Raw genomic sequence first — 24,454 nt, 5'->3', positions numbered from 1 at the left:
TAAGTTTAAAGTTTATTCAATTAAAGTCTCTCTCGATTTTCATTAATTTTTATTATTTGAAAATATTTTTCAATTATTAATTGAATTTTTTAATTTAGAAAATTTGAATAAAAAAATTAAAATTTTAGACAAATTAATGGCGACATTTAATAAAAGTTTATGGAGAAGCCTTTATTGAATAAACTTGAATTTTAAAGGACTAAAATAAATAAAAGCAAAATTAGAAAACCGATTTGAATTCTATTGAATTTGGAGGGTAAGTTTTGCATTTTAGCCTCTCTCTCTCTCTCTCTCTCTTTCTCTCTCTATATATATATATATATATATATATTTGTTTGAGCATAATTTTAAGATACCCTTGAAATGGGAAAGAGAGATGGGAGAACCTTTTAATTATACAATCTAATTATCTTACTAATGATCTCACTAATATAGGTTATTTTGTAAGGCATTTATTATCATAAAATAAAAAAATGAGATACGCTAATGTGGCAGGTGGTCTAGTGGCTAGGTAATGGGCCAGCACGACTTCAGTCTTGTGTTCGAGTCCCCTTGATCCCCATTAGTGAGCGCTTTGGTGTTCTTTTTCCTTTGTATTTCCCTGGGTGCGTAGGGGTTGCCACTCTCCTCTTCTACATTTTTTTTTTTTTAAGGAATAAAAATGGTATATCACCTTTTTTTTAAGGGATGATACCATTGTATTGCATATCATTTTTTTTTTCCAAGGGGTATATTATATTGGCACATCTAACTTAACAATATTAAATATGCAGTTAAATAATGATTATATATAAATAAATTATATTAAAAGGTTGACAATTCAAATTTTAGGCCCGAATTCCACAAAATTAAAACATAATATGAACATTCATCACTTAAAAGTCTTAAAGGTCTAAAAGAATCAACCTTTAAACCTCCAAGAACTTTAACTTTTGAAACTATATTAGATCAAGTTCTAAAATCCTAAATAACTTCTACATTAAAATCTTTAATTACAAGAATATTTGAAAAACATTCATTCAGATCATTATTCCAAGTCTCAGAGTATTACTATAATAAAGTTCCAAAGCATCTAGAAACTCAAGGAACTCTATTAAAGTGAATATTAGTTTGATTCAAGCACTAAAACCCTAAAGAACTTCTACCTATATGCCTTCAAATACCAAAAAAAAAAAAAAATCAAAATATGCTAAAAATGCAAAGAGCAAATAGTCTCAAAGAAGCACACAATCATAGATTTATCACAATTCTGGGTCAAAGATCTTTCAAACCACTTTCTAGTTTAAGTATAAGATACTTTTTGTTTGAGTTAAGCCTGCATTGACGCAATTCTTGAATTGAAGACATTTTAAAGGTGATTGAAGTAAAGGATTATTATTTAGTAATATAATAAAAATACATAGAATTGTACTTGTTTATTTATCAATACAAATTTGGATTTTTTAAACACTTCCAATTGTTTGATTTTCAAATTTGAAATTTTACGTTTACAAATAATTCTACTTAGATTTCTTAAAATTGTATATAATCATTTTAAAATGAGAGAATTGTATTTTACCACATTATTGATATATTAAAAAAAAGGATATCAAAATGCTCATAGCCAACGTTTGTATGTACAATGAGATAATAACGATCTCATAAAACTAGCATATACTTTATATATGGTCCTCATAACTTTGTGTGACTAATATATTATAACAGAGATAATGCATATGAGTCATTCCTAAGATACCATCTCATGCATTTGGACTCGGTTAAACAAAATGAAACAGTGCCAACTCAAAGCTTAGGTTTTTTTGTTTAAACTTTTTTTAAAAGGTTTTAAGGATCCCATTAAATAATCAAAAGGTCCCAAAATTGTACCCAAAAAAAAAAAAAAAATCTAAAAATTGAAAAATTAGAATTGGCACATATTTTTAAAAAATTATATGTGGGTTTTGCATATTTTCCCCACTTCCAAGAATGCTCCAAAATATTGAGTCAATAGTAACTTTTTTTTAATTTTTTTTTTTATTTTATAGAAAAGAGTCAATAGTAACCTAACACAATTAAAACCCTAATATGTGTGAGAGACCGTGCCCCCGGCCTTTTTTTTTTTTTAATTTTTTTTTTTATGGTGTTGGGCCAAACTCACATGAATGGGTGGAGTTGTATTATTGCCTCTCAAAATGGAGGTTTGAATGGTTATATTTTCCCCTTTAAATTAAGGTTTTTACAATGGAGTTGTCGCTTACTTAATTATTGTAATAAATAAGAAAACCAAAATTGAAAAATTCCTCATTTTATTAATTTGAAATTGAATTTACATTAATTATAGGAAAATTACTTAGCTTTGGTCCTAAATACAATCTAAGATAAAGTACATGGCTTTGTTTTCTAATTACAATCTAGAAATTGAAAATTATAAGGATAAACATTGATCTATCAACCTTTGATTTAAACTTGGAGACTATGTTACAAGGTGGGAAGGTGTTAGGAACCCACCTTACTTGGTCAAACCGGTCTTCTAGACTATGATGACCATCATTCATATCACATCATCCAATATGTTATTAATCAATTTGTATGTTGAATTTCATGTGTGTGCATGTGATAAACCCTAATTCAATTTATTAAGCATTTCATTTGAATTGAAAAATAAATTCTAATGAATGTGTATGGATGGTGATATTCTAAATTCAAGGATTTGAAAGAATTATTAAACAAATATCTTTTTCATATTTTTTATATGGATTTAAGATCAAAACTAGTATTATGTATTAACATGTGATGAACAACCAAGTACATGTGAATAACATATAAGAACAGTCAAACATATTCAAGGGAATTTGAATAATTACTATTATATTTTAATCTTAAATTCTTATCATGGCAACATAAAAAAACAAGTTAGGGAAATGAATTATACCTTTATGTAAGATCCATACGGTAGAGGAGAAGACTCTTGGTGGAGGTCTTAAGGGTGGAGGAAAAGAAGAGTTAAGAGAGGAAGAGTGAGTCTCACTCAATACCTTGAGTTGCAAGAAGACCAAGATATGACAAGACTACTCTACTTTACTAGAACTCAAGAGAAGAGAAGAGAGGGGGGTTTTGTGTGCTTTAAAATATAGAAGGCTTTTGTATGCTTTAGAATAGAGGATGGGAGGTTTATATAGTAGTGTTGGAAAAAATATGAATGAAAGGTCATTTAATGAGGATTAATAAAGAATCATAAACGACCTTATTTTAACCTTTGGGAAAATCGGGTGCATTAAATTTAGAGATTGATGGGAGTGAGGAACAAGCAAAATTCGGTTTTTCTGTAACTACTGTAATAGCCTGTAGAGCCAAATTTTAAAAAATCACATCTTCCTCAATTCTGATTAGAATTGTCTTGTTCTTGTGCTCAAATTGAAGCCCCGAATGTCTAGTTTTTGGGAAAATTAACCTTATTCATAGATTCAAAATATTCTGAGAGATATCAACGAAATGGTGAGCAGAGGTCATTTGATAGAAAATAATTTCAGCATAATTAACATTAATAGGTCCCAAATTAGTTTCCAATTAACATTAATAGGCTCCAATTACTCCCATTTCAGATTTAATTAGTTCCAAATTTACCATAATTAAATGATAATTGCACAAATTACTCATTGAATAATTAATGTTTAACTATCTAATTAATTAAATGTATGCAACCTTACCATAAAATATAGTCATAACCAATCAAATTATGAGACGTCATTAATCTTTTATTGATTATAATTATAACTAATTAGAATCAATTGTTCATAATTACATGTAGTCGGACTCAATTTATGATAATGCATCTCGGCCATTAAAACTTGATTTGATGATAACTTTCAATTTGATGCTTCGATTAGGGCTTATAACCAGTCAATTTGATTGTTATAATATTAAGATCATTTTGGTGAAATGAGATTAATGATCTAATGACCAAAATCAAGATACATATTTCCAAGGTGAAATTATCATTTTACCCACCATTTGATGTTAAATGAGGGTCGTAAAATATGGTGTCAACAATATGTTTCATAAAAAAAAAAAAAATTTAAGTCTGTTATGAATGTAGCAAATAATTATTGACAACTAATTTTTTTAACAAATTAAAAAAAAATATGAATAAAATATAAATTAGCAATTTTGAATCTCAAAATTTACTAAAAATAGAGGAAAAGGAAAAAAAAAATCACAAATATGGAAGAAGCGCGTGGTTAAAGGAGCGTGGCGTGAGGAAAACCTGTCCCCAAAAAGCAACAAACAGTTCATCAATCTTTATCTACTACCTCAGGTCACCAGAAATCAGAGGGCGGAGGATTCGAGAAGGAAGTCAATCTTGGCATGTAAATAGGACTACCACGTGGCACAGTGCTGATGGTTGAACCGTTCAACAATTCCTTAATGTAATAGGCAATCCCATCTATAAAAGCAGCCCCACCCCCCATCCCTTTAACACAACCCAACACAAACTTAATAGAAATTCTCACAAATCCACACAGCGTAGCCTCTCGTTCAAACCTTTCGAACAAGCTCAGATCTTTCGAAAGCCTCTCTCTCTCTCAATCTCAAGGTATTTTCAGATCCTCTCTCTCTCTCTCGATCTTTTATCTATTGAAATTACTAGCTAAAACTTTTAGGGTTGGATCTATTAGAATTGATTTGTTATTTGTGATATGTGATTTATTGATAGCTGTTTGATCTGTTGGAATTTTTGTTTGGTCTCTCTCCTAAATTTTAAAAGAAGAATTTCTTTTGACTTCTAGATAGAGAAAAAAGTATGAATTTTTATTAGCTTGAGAAAAATTGTCAAACATTAGCCTTGTGGGTCAATATGAAATTGATTTTTGCCTTTATTGATTTTGATTTATATGAACGGTGTTTTTTTTTTTTTTTTTTTTTGTGGGGAATTGAGAAGTTGTGCAATTTTTATGTAGTTGTGAATTGGGTTTTGTCTGTGGTTTGTGTTAGATGACGAAGATATTGTAAAAGATTTGGTCTTGGCTAATCATAACAAATACTATCCTCTGAATATTATACGTAGTTGCTGTTTACATCAACCTTGATGAGTTATCAAATTGATTATTCCTCAAGTTCTTGTTTCAATTTTGAATGGAATGTATGTGGGGTTGTTCCTGTCTGAACCCAGTTAATATAACATTTGTTTGTAATTTTGAATGAAACAGATGCAGATCTTTGTTAAGACACTCACTGGCAAGACCATCACCCTTGAGGTGGAAAGCTCAGACACCATTGACAATGTCAAAGCTAAGATCCAAGACAAGGAGGGTATCCCACCAGACCAGCAGAGGTTGATCTTTGCCGGAAAGCAGCTCGAAGATGGTCGCACCCTTGCAGACTACAACATCCAAAAGGAATCCACCCTCCACCTGGTGCTCCGGCTCCGAGGTGGAATGCAAATTTTTGTGAAGACCTTGACTGGCAAAACAATTACTTTGGAAGTTGAGAGCTCTGACACCATTGATAACGTCAAAGCCAAAATTCAAGACAAGGAGGGTATCCCACCAGACCAGCAGAGGTTGATCTTTGCCGGTAAACAACTCGAAGATGGTCGCACACTTGCCGACTACAACATACAAAAGGAATCCACCCTTCACCTGGTGCTCCGGCTTCGAGGTGGAATGCAAATTTTTGTGAAGACCTTGACCGGTAAAACCATTACTTTGGAAGTTGAGAGCTCTGACACCATCGATAATGTCAAAGCCAAAATTCAAGACAAGGAGGGCATCCCACCAGACCAGCAGAGGTTGATCTTTGCCGGCAAGCAGCTTGAAGATGGTCGGACCCTAGCCGACTACAATATCCAAAAGGAATCCACCCTCCACCTGGTGCTCCGGCTTAGAGGTGGAATGCAAATTTTTGTTAAGACCTTGACTGGCAAAACAATTACTTTGGAGGTTGAGAGTTCAGATACTATCGATAATGTTAAAGCTAAGATCCAAGACAAGGAGGGTATCCCACCGGACCAACAGAGGCTGATTTTTGCTGGCAAGCAGTTGGAAGATGGAAGGACCTTAGCTGATTACAATATTCAAAAGGAGTCAACCCTGCACTTGGTGCTGCGTTTGCGTGGTGGAATGCAGATATTTGTGAAGACTTTGACCGGAAAAACCATAACCTTGGAGGTTGAAAGCTCAGACACTATTGACAATGTCAAGGCTAAGATACAGGACAAGGAAGGTATCCCACCAGACCAACAAAGGCTTATCTTTGCAGGAAAGCAACTTGAAGATGGAAGGACTCTTGCAGATTACAATATCCAGAAGGAGTCTACCCTTCATCTGGTGCTGCGCCTTCGTGGTGGAATGCAGATTTTTGTTAAGACCTTGACAGGGAAGACCATTACTTTGGAGGTTGAGAGTTCTGATACAATTGATAATGTGAAAGCAAAGATTCAGGACAAGGAGGGAATTCCCCCAGACCAGCAGAGGCTTATTTTTGCAGGCAAACAGCTTGAAGAGGGAAGGACTCTGGCTGATTACAATATCCAAAAGGAGTCTACTCTGCACCTTGTCCTTCGCCTCCGTGGTGGTTTCTAAGCTTGGATGGTTGTGATTTTGTGTTCGAGTCCATTGCCTTGAGTATTTCAATGTTGGTGCTTTTTGGTTTTTGTCTATCTGTTATCAGTTTACTTGCCATTGTATAATGGCTCCTAATATGTTCTAAACTTGCTTTAATTTAGTGTTGTTTGGTTATGGTCGTGGTATCTTAAAACTCGTTGAATGGCCTTATATTGGTCATTTTATTAAGTAATTTGAATAAAGTTTCTTCTTTCGTGTATGATTATCCTGTCTATCTGGTATATTATTCTTTACATTTTGGTTTTGCTGGTTTAGACTTTAGAGCAGTTAGTTGATGGTAGCCCTTGCATTTGGAAATATAGAGGCCCCTAGAATTTCATCTTAGTTTGTCGTGTGTGATTAGCCCGTTGCTTGTGTAGAGCACTGAACTCTCTTTTCTCTGTTATGCTGCTTCATATTTACGAATAAGAAATACTAGTTTGTCTGCATAGATGTTTGGAAGAGATCATTTGGTTGATTATTTGGATGGGAATGGACTGTTATAAAATGTAGGTTGCCATGGAATTTTGATCCGCGCATTCCATTCTATGCTTGTAGTAAGATGGTGTTTGGTTATGGTGTGGAGTTTGCAAGGCTAGTCCAAGCACTCATCTGTTATTGAATGATAAGAGTTATGAACCATCCAAAGGGAACAGTATGCTCTCTCGAATGCTTCTGCCCCCCCTTGAAATTCTGATACGCGTTGTGCCGATGGTCTATAGTTGGTTACTCTCTTAGTAGCCACATGAAAGATGGGATAATGGAAGTGTTTTCGAGCCCTTTTGCGTGTTCTATAAAGTCCTACATAATCCATTGGTGTTTTCAAAGGTTTATTAGCAATTCCTGATCTCCTTTTTTAAGTGTATATGCAGCATCCCATGATGTGGATATGGCCAATTGAAATTTCGAAAAAGTTGTCTTGATAAAAATAATTTCGAAAAAGTTGTCAGTGCTTTCTAGTTGCTAGCATTTTTCACTCCTATATATCATATAACTCTACTGGAGTAAACTTGAAAATGCGCTGCTTTAATTTAGAAAGCAAAACCACACCCAGATGGTATTTCACAGTGCTGGGTTTCCAAGCCACACATCTCAGGCAACTCCCTAACCCTCTGCAATATCTCTCTCATCCCTTGGCCTTGCAATTGTCCCTGTTGCATTTGCTCCTTGAACACTTCAACTACCCCTTCACATTGGCATTTGTCATCCAATTGCCTCAGCTGCTCGCAGCATAGCAGAGCTGCTTGCTGCTGCTCTTCCTTTTCATCACATCCTCTTCGCAAGCTTAGGTACCCTTCGCTTGCACGCTTTAAGTATTGCACACACTGGTTGAGGTCCTGCCTTTGGACTTGCTCACAGCATGTCGACCTCACCGGAGCTCGCATGTCTGCATCCCTGTATCCATCGACCTCAATGTTGGCAACGCTGTAGGCACAGGTGTTGGCAACGACTATAAGGAATGTTAAAATAGCTGCTAATAAAGTGAGCTTAGCCATGAGTATACTGCTTAATTGGGTTGTTTTTGGTGACTGGAATTGGTGTTGGTGATGAGGTTTTTGTAGAGGATTTTGGGCTCTGCATGTAAGGTACGTGGTGGAAGGATGGGGTAGCTATGTCTGGTTTAATGGTTGTTTGCTTTTGGTTTGGTTATTGCATGAATGGATTTGTGTGGCATGCTAGGTGGGTTTGCACGGTCTGATCACTGTGCTCATGTTGCCAAGTAGCTAGCTAGTCATGTGTTACGCAAAATTGCAAATGCTTCTGTCAACAAACAATATTATTTGAGAAAACTGAAAAGGGAGTGGGAACTAGTTTTTAGAAAAATAATGCAATTTTGAATTTGTCTGAAACAGTGTCTTTAGATAATTACCCAACTCAAGAGTTTGTTCTCGAATTATAGGCACTTCACTTCTAAGATACATCTAATTCTTCTTTTCTTTTTCTTTTTTTAACCAATAAAAACTCACAACCTACAAACATCAATTTTTAATTTTCTTCTAAAATAATTTCTTCCGAATTGTAATTTCACTATTTTAATTTACAGACATTGAAGAAATTTATGATTTTTCATTTGAATTGGGGCTTTCTAAAAATTATGACTTGTCAGATCAATTCATGACCTTTCAAAGAAAAAAGTCAACTTTTAAGAATGAGTTATCTTTTTTCACAAAATGACTTCCACAAATTAGTACATCTCACTTATTCCAATTTCCAATCAACTAAAAATAACATTCAATCTTGATCATATATATATGCACATATTTTAGTGCTACATGTTTATATATTCTAATTCTCTCTCTCTCTCTCTCTCTCTCTCTCTCTCTCTCTCTCTCTCTCTCTCTCTCTCTCTCTCTCTCTCTCTATATATATATATATATATATATATGTGATATATATATGGGGATAAGAGAATTGGATAAGGGTATTGGGCCATGGACCACACTCAAAGATGCCAAAGCGCCTGAGAACAACCAAGTATTAATAAGGGCAAATAGGTTATGGGGTCGAGAACGAGGACAAATAACAACAAATAGGTGATGTTGTTCGAGGAACCAAACTTCCTCGGAAAATAGAATGGAAGTTTGAAGCCCAACCACCCAACAAATACCGGGCAAAGGGCAACCATGCTTGGAAGGATAAGCTTCAAAGAGATGTGTCAACAGAGAATTGAGAAATTTTTAAGAAGAAGACTGCTACCACCACATTAAATGCATTGCACCTAACCAATTGGCCGCATTAATGTGGAGGTGATACCTGAACAGTAATTTTCAGCCTTACAGCTACCCACAAAGACTTCAAGAAGGTTTTGATGGGACAAGCATCTAGAAGATTAGTTGTTTGATCAACAAGTGGAAGACTAAGATGGGAGAAGGAGTATAAAACTGAAAGGATTCCTTTACATTGAGGAGACATCTGAGAAAAGAAAGAAAAGAGAAAAAGAACTAAATGTAACTAAAAACTCTGGGTATTTGTACAAGTCTGAACTTCATATATATAAGAACATACCATCTTCGGATTTGACGGAGGAGCATTTTTCTCTTCAAATTATACCTCTCAATTACTATAACACTAAACCAATTCACTGTGATTTTTACCAGATTCATTAAGTCTTCATCTATTAAACCCATTCTCTTACAAATCTATTGTTATGGGTTTGTTGGGCCATTGTTCACATCCATTGGGCTTTGGGTCAATTTGGGTCCTTCAATATATATTATATTTATTTATTTTATTTGTGTTTGCGTTACTTTATATATCCAAAGAATGCTTTCTAAACTTTGTATGTGAGACAATAAGGGTCTGTTTGTATTCAGCTTCTGCGTTTGGAGCTGCGTTGCGTTCCTCTTTTTTTTTTTTTTTTTTTTTTTGGTTTTCACGCGTTTTGCGGTTACTGTTCAATGAACAGTAACCACAAATGTTGACTTTCTGCCGTGAACAGTGCATATATGCACTGTTCACGGACCCACAAATTTCATTTTTTATCAATTTTTTCATTAAAAATGGGTCCCACAGCACTATTTACACATTTAAAAATTATTTTGCTACAGTGTTTTCAGTTTTCAGTTTTCAGTTTCAGCAAAATAAGTTCTATCCAAACACACACTAAATATAATTTCTTAAAGTGTGTGGGCTTAATGAATGCTTGACAAGTAATAAACATATTTAACAAGTATTGAAATTGAATGTGGGTGATTCTCAAAAAAAGAAAAAGAAATTGAATGTGGGCAGGCACTAATTTTTTGTAAAATTTCAAATTTCAATGTCCTTCCTACTAGATGACTAGAAATTTTAGATTTTTTTGATAAAGTGTGAATTATTCCAAATGCCATAATTTGGAACCTTAAATAGTTGATTTACTACAAATTTCTTATATTTCTATGCCAAAATGCCAATGCTCTCTAGGAAATGTCCATAAGTTGTTCGGACTAAGAGTTTAGCATTCCTTTATTAAATGGTTTAGGGCCCATATAAATCAAAATCTACTCAATCCAAACAATTTGATAGGAAGAGAAAAACGTAACTCATAGGCTGATTCAATGGGCTTTTAGTTGTAACTTTAATGAGCCATTCAGTCTCGGGTTCTTTTTATAGGATTTGGCTTACCTTTAATATTTTTTTTAAAAGAACAGGTCTTTTTGTTTTAAATATACAATAACAAGTGGTAATGAGTTTTAATCTTTATATTTTATTTAGTTAGTGAATAATGTGGCAGTTTTTATTAAAATAAAAGGAGATTCCTTTTAAAAAAATATTGGAAGTAAACCAAACTTTTTTCTATATACTTCATTGAGCAAAAGAAATAGGAAGTGCTGTTTAACTTGCATGAACTGTAACAGTGGCAAGTGGTCTTAGAAAATTTTATTTTTGATAAATTGATAATGGGAGAGGGGAAGGTGGGGTTTGTAACACAAACATAGAATATCACATAAGGTAATCACTTGAACCCCACAATTGGACTTGATTCTTTTTTAGTCAATAGGGAGGTCTTATTTATTTGAGTAAACTGTTAATTTATACATATAGAACGTTTGTAGAGTACTCTCGTAGGGTACCCAGATACATGAAGTCCCATATGTAACAGTAGTACACAATAAGGAAAAGTTTATCTCTTATATTTGAAAACACAAATTCAAAGGCTACTAACCATAGAGGGGCCACTACACTTCTTTTGAGCTTGACAACATAGAGGGCAGCTTGTCAATGATAGTCGGATTTCTTCCTAAACTCCTTAACCAGCGAGGTCACAGCTTCACACCACTGTGATCATAGATCAAAACACAAAAAGAAAATTCTGAAATCAAGAGTATTCAAATAATGAAACATTAATTTTTGTAGTTTTTGTGTTATACTCATATAAAAATGATTAAAGATCAATAACCATGTCATCAATCAATTATTTAAATTCAAGTTTATTGTAATTTAAAATAATGCATAAAAGATGACTTTATGGATCGAATAGTAAATACATCTGATTGGCATGAAAATTGGCATACATGTTAAAAACATATAGACCATGTAATTCAACGGTTGGATTTTTAAAATATGAATTCAATAACAAATTATTGGATGGTGTAATATTGATTAGAGTTATACTAGGTGTAACTTGAACTCAACCCTATATGTGTGTGTGTGTATATTTTTATTATTAATTGAATGTGAATTTTAACAAATCAACCATTTGATTATATTATTTTCATGCATTCTCCATACTTGTAAAATTTCAAGATGATTAAATATCAATAGTCATGTCATTAATTAATTGTTTAAATTCAAAATTTTAATTTAAAATAATATATAAAAAATGAGTTTATGGATTGAATGATAAATAACAACGGATTGGCATGAATATTAATACGCACGTTAAGAACCTATAGAATATATAATCCAACCGTTAAAATTTTAAAATATGTGTGTATATGATTATATTCAAGAAACTTAACGCCTCTGCAAGTGGTAAAGACTTAAAAAAGACTTTATAACTCTCTAAAGTCTTAAAAAGAATTTTGGAGACTTTACTCTTAAAGTCTCCCCAACGCTAGAAAGAACTTTTCAATATAGAAAAGTTGTTTCTTTAGTATCTAATTTCTTCCCTTGCACAGTGCACACTAACAATAAATAAACTTATAGCTTTTATTTTTTTTTTTTTAAAGGAAAGTGCCATTCAAGGGCCCCAAAATCTTAAAAAAACAATGTTTGTGTGAAGAATTCAGTGGAATAGAAGACATTGAAATCTAATACCTAATATTTGTGTGTGTCAATTATTTTATGCGTGGAGTGTTATAGGTATCTTTGCTGTTTGCCACCAGATGTTTTGGTTTAAATTGATTTATAATGATTAAAAAGAATTTACCATTTTAATTAATTTAAACATTTTGATTAAATTTTGTCCATTATTTTTATTCGAGAAATTATCATTTATCTCCATGTGGTTTGTCTTGGTATCCATATTGCTTTTATGTGGTGAGCATTACAACTTTTTATATATATATATATATATATATATATATATTTTTTTTTGGGAATCATGGTGAGCATTACACATGATTCCATAGTAATATTTTTTTATGAAACTTAATTATGGATACCAAGGTATCATAATTTATCTCCACGTGGTACCATTGGTGTTATGTTCACTATGGAATTGAAACTTTTAAGAATTCGTTAAGCCCATTTTTTTTTTTCAAATTACAATGGGAGAGAGGAGATTTAAACTCTAGATGTCTAGATTGTATATACTAAGAATATGAAGTGCCAACTTACATGACTCTTGACATGTTAAGCTGCCTATAATTTTCTATCCATAGTAATATCCCTATGGAATTGAAAACAATACGTGGGTGAGAAATCATGTTATGCATTCATTGTATTGGAAAAAAATCACTTGGCTACACCTATTTAATTACATTTAGCTACGAAGTAAAACATATATTGAGGGTGGTCATCAACGAGAACAAGTCTATATTAATTAAGGAAATAGAAGTATTTATTATACATATCTTAATGTACACATTTTTACACAATTAAAAAAACAATTGAAATCATTACCTCATACTTCAAAATCGTGATGAGTTGTGTAAAAGTGTGTGCATTAAGGTGTGTGTGCGCAACAATATTTATCCTTAAAGGAAATAACGCCTGAAGGAAGACTTTATAGAAAATGATACCTTTCACTTGCAAAAATTGCAGCTTCTTAGGTTTTGCAGGAACCTATTCCCCTTTAGCACCGTAGTCACATAAACCCAATCCTTCATATCATCAAGAAACCTGAAATAAACATGCCTCCAGGTCCGATTGAAGAAAAGAACTCCACAAACTACCCAAAAACCAATTGCAAATCCAACTCCCATACCCATATAGAAGCTAGAATTTCCATAGTCATCATCATTTTTGCCAACTGGTGTTCCATTCAGAGATACGCAGGTTTTTGGAAAAGGATCACCACAAAGTTGAGGATTGCCAATGTAACTGAGAGCATCAAAACTTTGAAGTTGGGTGCTCAATGGAATTGCTCCAGAGAAATGGTTGTATGACAGATTCAAGTAACTAAGAAAAGACAAATTAGACATACTCGAAGGAATTTCACCAAATAGATGGTTTCTTGAGAGATCAAGTGATTCTAAGGATTTCATGGACCCAATATCCTTTGATATCTTTCCTATCAAATGATTCTGAGACAAGTTTAGAGATTGCAATTTGGCAAGGAGGAATATTTCTGTTGGGATTGATCTAGACAAGTTATTACTTGAAAGATCAATTGCCCTTAAATATTCAAGATTCTTCGTGTATTCTGATTCCCTACCTTTTGTCATCAGCATGAGATTCTCCAAGTATAATCCATAGTCATAGTCTAAACTACCATACTCATCATTGTGCCAATTATCTGATGCAACCATGGCACTGATATTATTCAAGCACTTTGGTATGGACCTTTATAGGCTATTGTTGGAAAAGTCCAATACAATAAGAGAAGAAATTTGGCATATTTGTGGTGGAATATTGCCACTGAATTTTATTGGATCTTAATTGAAGAACCCTTGTCCATTCTCCCATCCAGTTTGGTATATTTCCAGCAAGCTGGTTTACTCCCAAATCAATTAGCTTCAAGTCTTTGCAATTTTTCAATGAATGAGGTATGTCTCCAAATAAGCTAATTGTTGGCCAAGTGCAATGATTGAAGCCTCAATAACGAACCCAGTGAGTTTGGAATTTTCCCAGACAGGATATTGCTCCCCAAGTTTAGGTGAAGCAAAGATTGCCAATGCCTCCAGCAATCAGGAAGGTCTCCAGACAAATTGTTACGTGACAAGTCCATGACTTCCAATTTATTTTCTATATTCACCACACTGCAAATGGAAGGAGAAATAGGCCCTGAAAAAGAGTTGTTGGCAACATTATACATGGTAATATGTGGTGATATAAGTGGCAGCTGACCCCTGAAGTGATTAGAACTCAAATCAATGAAACTAGAGTTGAGCAAAACATTGGATAGGTCCCCACTGATAGCATTGTTAGAGAGTTTAATACACTTCACACAAGCTGCAAAGTTCCAAAACCAATCCGGAGCTGCATCTACAAGTCCTGCCTTCGAAATGTCTATATACTTGAGAGATTTCTGTGTTTGTAACCATGCAGGAAGTTTGGGGCCCAACTTGCAAGAACCGATGCTGATCATTTGAAGCTGGAAAGGAGGAATCCAGTGGGAATTCACATCAATGATGAAAGCATTTGCAGCCATGTCTAAGAGCTTTAATCTTGAAAGCCTAGAGAAATTCACTTCAGATACAACGCCTGACAAATAATTGCTTGCAACAGACGAGGCCATCAAATTTGGAAGTTGCCAAATACTTTCTGGCAGAGTTCCATTCAATTGATTTTTTTCAAGATCTAAAAATGTTAAAGATGATAAGTTTCCTAGAGTTGCAGGAATAGGACCAGAAAATGAGTTATTAGACAGATCAACAAATTCTAGATATATGAGGTTCCCTAATGATTCTGGTAGTAACCCAGTAAACTTGCTTACTGACAAGTCTAAGTGGAGCACGTTACTGAGGTTAAACAACCAATTAGGTAATTCACAACTAAATTTGTTATAGGAAAGGTCAAGGGCTGTCAGAGATGTAAGATTGGCATACCCATAAGATGGACTAATGTTATCAAGTTGACAAGCAGACATGTATTATTGTGAAAGGGAAGGGATCATAGTTATGTATTGAAGCCAATGAGTTTCTCGGTGAAGATTAATTGCACTTAATTTAAGGTATTTTAAGGAAGAAAAATGAGAAACCCATCTAAGATTATCCACATAAAGATCATTATTGCCTGCCAGATCAAGATGATGAAGGCTACATATTTCCAGCATAATTATGTTGAGGTCCTGTGAGATTGACAGTAACCGAAATATTTCTATCTTCAAAATAGTTCCGAATACCATCAAAATTATTCCCGCTCAGGTCCAAATAATTCAGAAATTCTAATTTGAGCAGTGAAAGCTCAATATTACCTTTCAGCCGGACCATTTCACCTGTCCCATTGCATTTTCTTTGTGTCACAATAGTTTTTTTTTTTTTTTCCTCTATTGGGAATTTTAATAGATTGTATAGTTACTATACCCTGAATCAAGTGAACTGGAATAGAGTTCATATTCATGTCTAAGAATGAAAGAAAGAGAGAAAAATATTCAATACGAACATACACGTTAACTATCAAACGCTAACTTATTTTAGTTTAGAGCTAAAGTTTTTGATAGTTGTCCACACATCCGTTTCAAAATGAGGACATACCAATTTGAAGTCATGTAGATCACACACTAGATATGTTGGAAGGCCATATCAAAGGCTTGGGGGTGGGAATTAATGGATCCTATGAATTCCAGTTTGCTGACAAACTCAAAGGTACAGGGAAAAATGGGCTGTCTCGTAAGCTAAAGCATGAAATTGCTAAAAATACAGGAACCTTCTATTCTCATTCTAATGAATAAAACAATATCTGATGTTATAATAAGATGATAAATACTTCTGTTCTCATTCTCGTTCTAATGAATAAAAAATCAGAAGGAAGGAGGGGGGGGGGGGGGGGGGGGACAAGAGCATAAACAAATTCAATGAAGTAGGAAATGAGCAAACAACAAATTCTGTACATAAATTTTTTCTTTTTTATTCTACTGTGTCCATTATACATGGAGTTGTCTTTTTACAATAAAAATTATCTTACCAAAAAAAGCTTAAGCAGGAACTAATACAAATTCAAATAAATATGAACACAAACTATATAGTCCATTGTATTAAACATATACTTGCTTATAGTCCATTTATAATCAATAATTGGATGTATCATGTGCTTTCCAATACATACAGAACATAAACTAGAATAATACTTTCAACTGTTTAGAACATGCAACATTCAAAACTAATTGATTTTGCAACTTGAGTAGACTTATGATCAAACTCATAGTAATCCCAATTATTTCAACTGCAAATCATCTTCCTTTGGCAACCACTCCCAAATTTGAAGCAACAAGCTGCTTAAGTAGTCTTATGACAATACTTATTATGCCCGGTTCTTTTCCTAGTAAGACATAGCACGAACCTATTAGATCCAAAACAATGGAATATCATAAACTCTACAAAACCGAAGTCTCAACAAACAACTATCTATTTTTTGGCCAAGAAAAGTAAGGTAAAGAAAATGTACAAGACGTAGCACGGATCTTATGTTCTAAATATCTTTTTTCATAAGGTTAAGCCTGCAGGTTACCATAATTTCTTCTCTTATCCAAAACAATGGATATTAAAAAATCTATTAATATGATTGGTTGACACAAGAAGACCAAATATCATCTTTGGATTAATCAATCAAATTGTTGTCTTAAAGTCTGAATTCAAAACTTGCACTTATTTTTAGCACTTCAAAATCTAGAAGCACTTTCAAAGACGCTTTTCTGAACATAACCAAAATGAGTTACCTACCCTATTAGCAGTAGCAGAGTAACATCTTGATGACTTTGACATAAGTATAGTCTGTTGTAATGGCAGCTCCGCATTCTTAGTCAAACAGATAGCCAAATAAAGATTTGAAACAGTTAGTTTTACATAAAGAAGTAAATTCCTAATCATAAATGAAAGCTAACAATAAAATTTTAGTACATGCCATAGCAGAGGAGCTTACTTGCTGCCTTATAATTTAACATGTCCCTGCAAGTGTTGAAGTTGAAACTTGAAACTAGGCACTGTAAAAAAGAAAAAAGAAAAAAATGAAATGTATTTTGTTACTATTGAATGGAAAGGAAAATTTGGCAAGCAGAGTATGTTATTTTAGTGTTGATCATCCCATTCATGGATATTCACTAGAACATCACTAATGCAAAAGATCCACAAAACAACATTTCTATGGAATTGCCTCAGAGTTTTAAACTCTCATGAACACTTCAAACAACCTAAAAAGAAAAATGAAACAACAAAACCAAACCTTTAGATTAACAGGACCTTCCCAGATTTTAGCACGTTTAGCATTATATGATTCGGCCTGCCTCGATTGATCTTAAGCATTTTGGTCTCTAAGAGTTGAACCTAAAACACATAAATTTGCTTCAACATTAAATTTAATATTATAACAATAGAATATATGTGTGTATAAATAACAATAATAATACCTATAAAAAAAACAATAATGATGATAATAAAAAAGGCGAAATAAAAAAAATAGCCATAAGAATGACCCCCCCCCCCCCCCCCCCAAAAAAAAAAAAAGATACACACACTTGCACAGCATGTAGAAATCTCAATCACCTCTGTCTTTTAACACGTAAAGGATATGAACCTTGATTGTTCCAAGACCTATCTCAAAAGTTGCAGTATCTTGCACTTTCTATCCAAATATAGAAGTTTGATTAAAAAAAATGACAAAAGAAAAGACGGAAAATGCTAAAACAGTAACCATGGGAGCAATGTGATCAATAAAAAGTGTTGGCCAAATTTTGCCCCTATACATTTAATTGTGTCACTTTTGTCCTTCAACTTTTAAAATAGAGGTCCTTGAACTATTAATTATGTCAATTTCATCCCTCAACTTTCAAAATCAAATCAAATGTATCCTCAAAAGTTGTCTTCATTTGAAAGATGAGGAACAAAATTGATACAATCAAATGTGTCGGGAAGAAATTAAAACAACCAGATTATTAGAGGATCAAAAGAGAAGTTTGGCCAAAAAAGTGTTACTTTAGTGAGAACATTAAAGTTTGACTGCAAGGGAATTCAATTTTGAGTGCAAGCTATTTTCGTAGTTTTTTTAGCAAGGTAGAAAATAAGAAAATGGTCAAGGCCCAATGGGAATAGTAGATAATCGTAAACTTTTTTCTTCAAATGAATGTTTTTTTTTTTTAAAGTAAACAAACTATACTAACAACAAAACACTAGCAGCTAAAAGCTGAAACACCTAAATAGAGCAATCAGCAAACATTTTTTTTTTTGAACCATACTTAAAAATAATTACAACATAAAACTATTCACTAAAATTTTTTCACTCTCTTCACAAACTCAACCTGAGCATTGTTTCTTCCGATCAAAAGCAGGATAGCATCCTCAGACTTGACATTGCCGCTAAATACAACAGCATTTCTTTGAAGCCAAATTTAACAAACTACTGCAGATTAACCAAGTCTGCATATGGTTCTTTTAAAACTTTTACCCTTCAACCTATCCATACCCTACAGAACCACTTATGCAAGCTATATAATTGAGATTTTATTAGACTTTAACTTTCTCTCGTAGACTCTTTGATAAAGGAAACTCAAACAACAATTGATGATTCCTACTCCCAAATTTAATAATCAACTGATAATGACATGTCACCTTGATCATTTTAACAACCTATCTCAAGTGGAAAATTTCTCTAAGAAAAAAGAGAAAGGGATGAATGAATGAATTTATCAATGAAACAAACCATACAATAAGCAAACACTAGCAGAAGACACAAAACACGAAGCTGCACCTAAACTTAAAAAGAATCAAACTTGCAGAGCAAGCATAAAACTAAGAAAGAATTTTTTTCTCTTGAAAAAATCAAACGAGGCCTTTATGCCTCCTCAGACTTGACATTGCCAATGAATACACAAGCATTTCTTTTAAGCAAAAATAGTAACCCACTACAGACCTAGCAAGTTTGCTTATATTGCTTTTAAAACATTTTCCTTCCACTTTTCTTTACCCCACATAACTACTTTCAAAACATTTACCTTGGACTTAATTAGACATCATGACTTGCTCCCATAACCTCTTTGGAAAATGATACTCAAGGCAAAGAACAAGTGCTATCAAGACAGGTCTTGCAGAAGACACAACATGTCACCTTGATAACCCCATTTTAACAAATTGTCTCAAGTGGAAAGTCTATTTCTCAAAGCAAGTCAGCAACTAATGGAATGCTAGGAATACAATATGAATGTTGGATTAATTTCCACAACTTCATTTCAGAACATTTGGTCTTGATTTACTCCCAAGCTGATTTCCTAAAGAATTGCAAAGTTTAGTAGATTAAATAAAGTTTAGCAGCTTCTTCTTAATGTGATTAATCTCACTACATTCTACTCACAACTTGTTTCAAGGCATAGATCTTTTAATACATTAATCACAAGGGAAAATGGGATGCACCTTGAAATCAAACATAGAAGAAAACTAACCTTTTGCAAAACAACTATTGCTAAAAGGGAAAAGGAATGTAAAATAAAAAAAGACAAAATGAAACCAGGAAAGTTTCCACTATAACTGTATATAGTGAAACTATACAGCCAAAAAAAGAGAAGAAGAATACAGTGAGATACTTTATTTATACCTTCACTCCACATTCATATATCAAAACTTGAAGATCGTAAATAAGAGAATAAATCATATCAAGTCTACACCTACAAGTTGACTTACAGCTCACCAAATTTCTATATATAATCTCAAAATCATCTTGAATCTTCAATCAAATTGAATTCACATTTTTTTTGTTTTTTAGTTGAAAAGTGACAATACTCACATTCATCATAGATAGCAAGTGTATAATTAAAAACCAGCATAAATTCCACAACATTGAAATATTAAGAATCGCATTCACCAAAGAATAAAAAAAGGGGCATGAAAAACAAAAGCAAAACTTAAATATATATAAGGATATGGTACCAAACCCAACAATAAAAATAAGAAAGAGAGAATGAGGCCTTACTGTCTACACAGAGGTCTTGAACTATTCAAGAGCACAAAGGTTATTGATATGTTTTGAAACATAAGAGGCATCAACCTTGCATGTTACTGGGCATTTGGTGCTAAAAAAAGCATGAACTCTGCAACCAAAGTAAACAAATCAGATCAATAAAATACAAAAATTATTATAATAACTTTTTTTTGATAAGTAAGAATTATTATAATAACTGAAAACTAGAATGCAAGTGGAAAGGAATCTTGGGCCTACCAATTATTTTAGTAGTGACAACACCAACTAGCTGCATTAAAAAAAATATATATATATAAATAAATAAATCAAATACTTATTTTATAAATAATAATTACAAAGCTCAGCAGCTTGATTTCCCTATGAATGAGCCTTTTCATTTAAAGAGAGAGCAAGAGAGAGAGAGAGATAAGAAAGTGAAAAAGGCACACAAAGATGTAAGTAAAGAAGGAGGATACCTTGGCAAAGAATGGTGTCTTGTGTCATTGGGGACCATGAAAGAAGGGTGATATTCTCCTAATCACCATTATGTGTTGTTTCCATTGTTTGAAAAATGAAGAAGAGAGTGAATGAGAAGCTTCATCCAAATTCTGATGCATGGAAAGAGTTGGAGGAGAGCTTCGTTTTTTTCCACTGGGCTTTGCTGTCTGAATCAGATTCGGAGTATGTTTCTTTTTTGCCATTGGAGTTGGATTCTAGTATGTCCCTAATTTCCTCCAGAGTTAAAAAAATTCCATGATTTGGAAATGAAAAAAGCCGCAACATATGCATTCTACATGGACTCCCAACCATTTTATGAAATCGAAGTCATTTCCACGAATTACAACATTGTACAACATGACTTTGAAATCTTCTTGAAAAAAATCTAGCAAAACTACCTACAAATTTTTTTGACCAGTTAATTTCTTCCACCACGTCTGTAGGCATTATTCTTCAGCCTTCTGAGCATGATATGTTGCTCTAATATGACCATCCTCACAATCCACTTTGGTTTTCCAAACTTAAACATAAGATATCCCATCAATGTTCCAAATATCACTCCACATCCATAACCTATCAATACAGTTTGCCAACCAAACCCATTTTCAGGCTCTAAATTGTCTTCTTTTTGTAAGGTCGATGGTGTTGGTTGCTTTGTCTCATTGTTGCATGTTCTTGACAATGGAAATCCACATAATCCCGAATTTTCCATGTATGAATCATTATCAAATGTATTGAACTGCTTTCCTAAAGGTATACGTCCTGTAAGTTGGTTATGTGATAGATCTAAAACTTCAAGCCACATTAGCTCTACCAATTGCATGGGAATCTTCCCGCTGAGCTTGTTGAAAGAGAGATCTAACCATTCAAGATTGGTCAAATTTCCAAACGATGAAGGAATATAACCTGTAAGGTTATTGTGAGAAAAGTTGAGCCCCTTGAGTGATTTAAGCCTTCCAAGTGTCTTCGGCATCTTCCCTATGAATCCATTGTTTGAAAAATCAATAGTTGTGTACAAGACAGTTTGGATTCTCACCAACTCCATATACGACCCTTTTATCACCACATTCAAAGATTCCTGATAATACATGTCTCTCGTATATTTCAGTCCAACTTTACTTTCATCCACATTTGTCATGGCTTTCAAATATTTGAAATATTTTATTGGCAAAGAACCATTAAACTGATTGTTGGAGATGTCTATGATTCGCAACTTTGGGAAAGGAAATTTGGTTTTAGGATTGCAAAATATACGACCTTTAAATCTATTTGATCTTATGACAAGAACCCGCAATTTGGGAAGACTTTCCAACCAATAAGGGAAGACTCCATTTATCTTATTGTTTCCAAGATCTAGAACTTCCAAGTTCCTACAATTTGCCAAAGATCGTGGCAATTTCCCTTCTAATTGATTGCCATTAAGGTTAATATTCCTAAAAGAATTTCCCTTGGCAAATGTTGTTGGGATGGTACCACGAAGGTTATTCATTCGCAAATCCAACACTGAGAGGAAACTAGAATGTGCCAAACACTTCGGAATCATGCCACTTAAATTGTTATGAGACAAATCTAGAACTTCAAGGGAACTTGCATTACAAATTAAAAGGGGGATTTCTCCAGTTAAACTGTTATTGGAGACAAAGAAATATCGAAGGTTATGAAAATTTATTGTGAGAAATGGTCCTTGAAGCAAGTTGGCCCGAAGATCAACAAATTGTAAGTTCTTCCAAGGAATCTTATCTATACTTGTCAAAAAGTTGTGAGAAAGATCAAGGGAACCTAATGTATCCCTCCCCACATCCCCCAACCATCTAGGAACTTGACCATAAATTCTGTTATTGGAAAGGTCTAAGGATTCTAAATTTGTTGCTGTTCTTAAGAAAATTGGGAATTCACTAATGTTGGAAGAAGACAAGTTCAACTCCAGAAGATTGGGCAAGGTAAAAGTTACATTGTTGATGCTGAGTAAGTTATGTGATAAATCAAGATATTGGAGATTTTTGAGCTTTGAAAACATTTCAAACTCCAACATAGTACTCAATTTATTTGATGAGAGATATAGAATAGTAAGGTTTACAAGTCTAGATATTGACCTAGGTATAGAGCCATGTAGCTTATTATAACCCAAATCAAGATAACTTAACGAATTGGACTTGAATTCACCAATCTCACCAATAAATTCATTATCATTAAGGCTTAACACCTCCAAAGATGGCAAACTGAACAACCAAGATGGCAGTGTTCCATTTAGGGAATTTGAACTTAAATAGAGGTTAATTAGATTCAAACCACTTACATGACTAGGAAGGGGACCAACAAGTTGATTGTTGTCAAGGAATAAAGTTGAGAGATTGGGCAAGTTCAATAGTGACAATGGCAGCAAACCTGTCAAAATATTCACCAATAATTAGAAATTGTTAGTTCATGCGTATGCCAGAAACACCTAAAATTTAAAAGTGGTAATAAAATCTCACCTTTGAAACTATTAGATGACAAATCCAAATAAATAATTTGAGTGAAGTTCCCAAGTGATGCTGGAATTGACCCAATAAGATTGTTGCTTGATAGAATCAGATGAGTAATTTGAGTGAGACTTTCCAAAGATGTTGGAATTGAACCAGTAAAATTGCAATAATAGAGATTCAAATACTTCAAGGATTTTAGACTGCCGATAAAAGCAGGTAATTCTCCTGAAAAACTTGTGTAAGAGTGATCTAAGAACTTCAGGGAACTACTGCTGTTGCAATTAGAGTTTGGAAGAGAACCCTCAAGATTGAAATTAGACCCTAGATCAAGGGTTTGTATACTCGGAAGGCAGAGGATGTTATTTTCGAGCTTTCCCTGCAAGTAGCAGTTATGGAGACTAAGAGTTGTCAAAGAGGAGGATAGATTCATCAAAGAATTAGGCCTAATTGAGGACATATTTGTGTCATCCAGAAGAAGTTCCCTTAACAGAGTTAGGTTATCAACGACTCTTTTCCAGACTGGTGTTTCAATTAATAGCCCATTGTAAGAAAGATCGAGTGAAACAAGCGAAGACAACTGGGAGATTTCATATGGGATTTTGCCCAAAAAACCGGAATGAGAGAGGTTAAGATGAGTCAAAGTCTTAAAGTTGCCAAACTCAGAAGGAATTAGGGAGTAATTGAAGTCATTACCAGCAAGATTCAAGGACCTGAGATGGCGAAGAAGGAAGAGGGAAGTGTTGGAATGAATGGAGCCAGAAAGCCAACTGCAACTAAGGTCAAGACCAATAACATGGCGTGTCGCATTGTCACACTCGACACCATCCCAACTACAGCAGTCCTTATCCTCCTTCCAAGAGGCTGTCTTTGGATACGAATTATCACACATTTCAATATTTGATCTATAATAATTAGAAAATAAAGGAGGTGTATCAAAAGGAGGAGAAGCGGATCCGTCAAGAGACAGAGAGTTACTAAAATGGAGTAGAGCAGAGCATGGTGAGTTTGAAGAGAAGGAAGAAGAAAAAGAGGATGGAAAGAGCAAGGAGAGTAGACAGAAGAAGAAGAAGAGTTGATACTTCAAAGTTAAACCCATTTTGATGAGATGAGATGAGATGATACCCTTCAGCCTTCAAGGAAGCAAAAAGAGTGAATATAGGTGAGTGCGGCGTGTGGGATAGAATGAATATTATGAACATTTATATAGTGCTACCAAGTCAA

At 33.8% G+C, this 24,454-nt stretch overlaps 4 protein-coding genes and 1 long non-coding RNA gene across 5 annotated transcripts; 1 reads left to right on the top strand and 4 right to left on the bottom strand.

The window, feature by feature from the left end:
* Window positions 1–4,444: 4,444 nt before the first annotated feature.
* Window positions 4,445–6,802, top strand: LOC115955654 (polyubiquitin). The gene is made up of 2 exons (XM_031073875.1): window positions 4,445–4,573; window positions 5,187–6,802. The coding sequence occupies exon 2, from the start codon at window positions 5,187–5,189 to the stop codon at window positions 6,558–6,560; it is 1,374 nt and encodes a 457-aa protein (XP_030929735.1). The 5' UTR covers window positions 4,445–4,573; the 3' UTR covers window positions 6,561–6,802.
* Window positions 6,803–7,199: 397 nt separating this feature from the next.
* On the bottom strand, window positions 7,200–8,297 carry LOC115955656 (2S albumin). The gene has a single exon (XM_031073878.1). The coding sequence runs from the start codon at window positions 8,075–8,077 to the stop codon at window positions 7,613–7,615; it is 465 nt and encodes a 154-aa protein (XP_030929738.1). The 5' UTR covers window positions 8,078–8,297; the 3' UTR covers window positions 7,200–7,612.
* Window positions 8,298–14,229: 5,932 nt separating this feature from the next.
* Window positions 14,230–15,255, bottom strand: LOC115956413 (receptor-like protein EIX2). The gene has a single exon (XM_031074802.1). It carries the CDS (start codon window positions 15,253–15,255, stop codon window positions 14,230–14,232), a length of 1,026 nt encoding a protein of 341 aa, XP_030930662.1.
* A 1,047-nt stretch (window positions 15,256–16,302) lies between these two features.
* On the bottom strand, window positions 16,303–17,309 carry LOC115955847. Its single transcript, XR_004084205.1, has 3 exons — window positions 17,247–17,309; window positions 17,048–17,122; window positions 16,303–16,646 (listed from the first exon to the last, which is right to left on the bottom strand). It is a non-coding gene; the product is annotated as an uncharacterized LOC115955847 (long non-coding RNA).
* Window positions 17,310–21,186: 3,877 nt separating this feature from the next.
* On the bottom strand, window positions 21,187–24,122 carry LOC115956412 (receptor-like protein 7). Its single transcript, XM_031074801.1, has 2 exons — window positions 23,243–24,122; window positions 21,187–23,153 (listed from the first exon to the last, which is right to left on the bottom strand). Exons 1-2 carry the CDS (start codon window positions 24,120–24,122, stop codon window positions 21,187–21,189), a joined length of 2,847 nt encoding a protein of 948 aa, XP_030930661.1.
* Window positions 24,123–24,454: the final 332 nt, after the last annotated feature.

Source organism: Quercus lobata, chromosome 8, assembly GCF_001633185.2.
Source record: "Quercus lobata isolate SW786 chromosome 8, ValleyOak3.0 Primary Assembly, whole genome shotgun sequence".
NCBI lineage: Eukaryota > Viridiplantae > Streptophyta > Magnoliopsida > Fagales > Fagaceae > Quercus > Quercus lobata.
The sequence above is the reverse complement of the archived record's forward strand: the minus strand, read 5'-3'. Positions and strand labels throughout refer to the sequence as shown.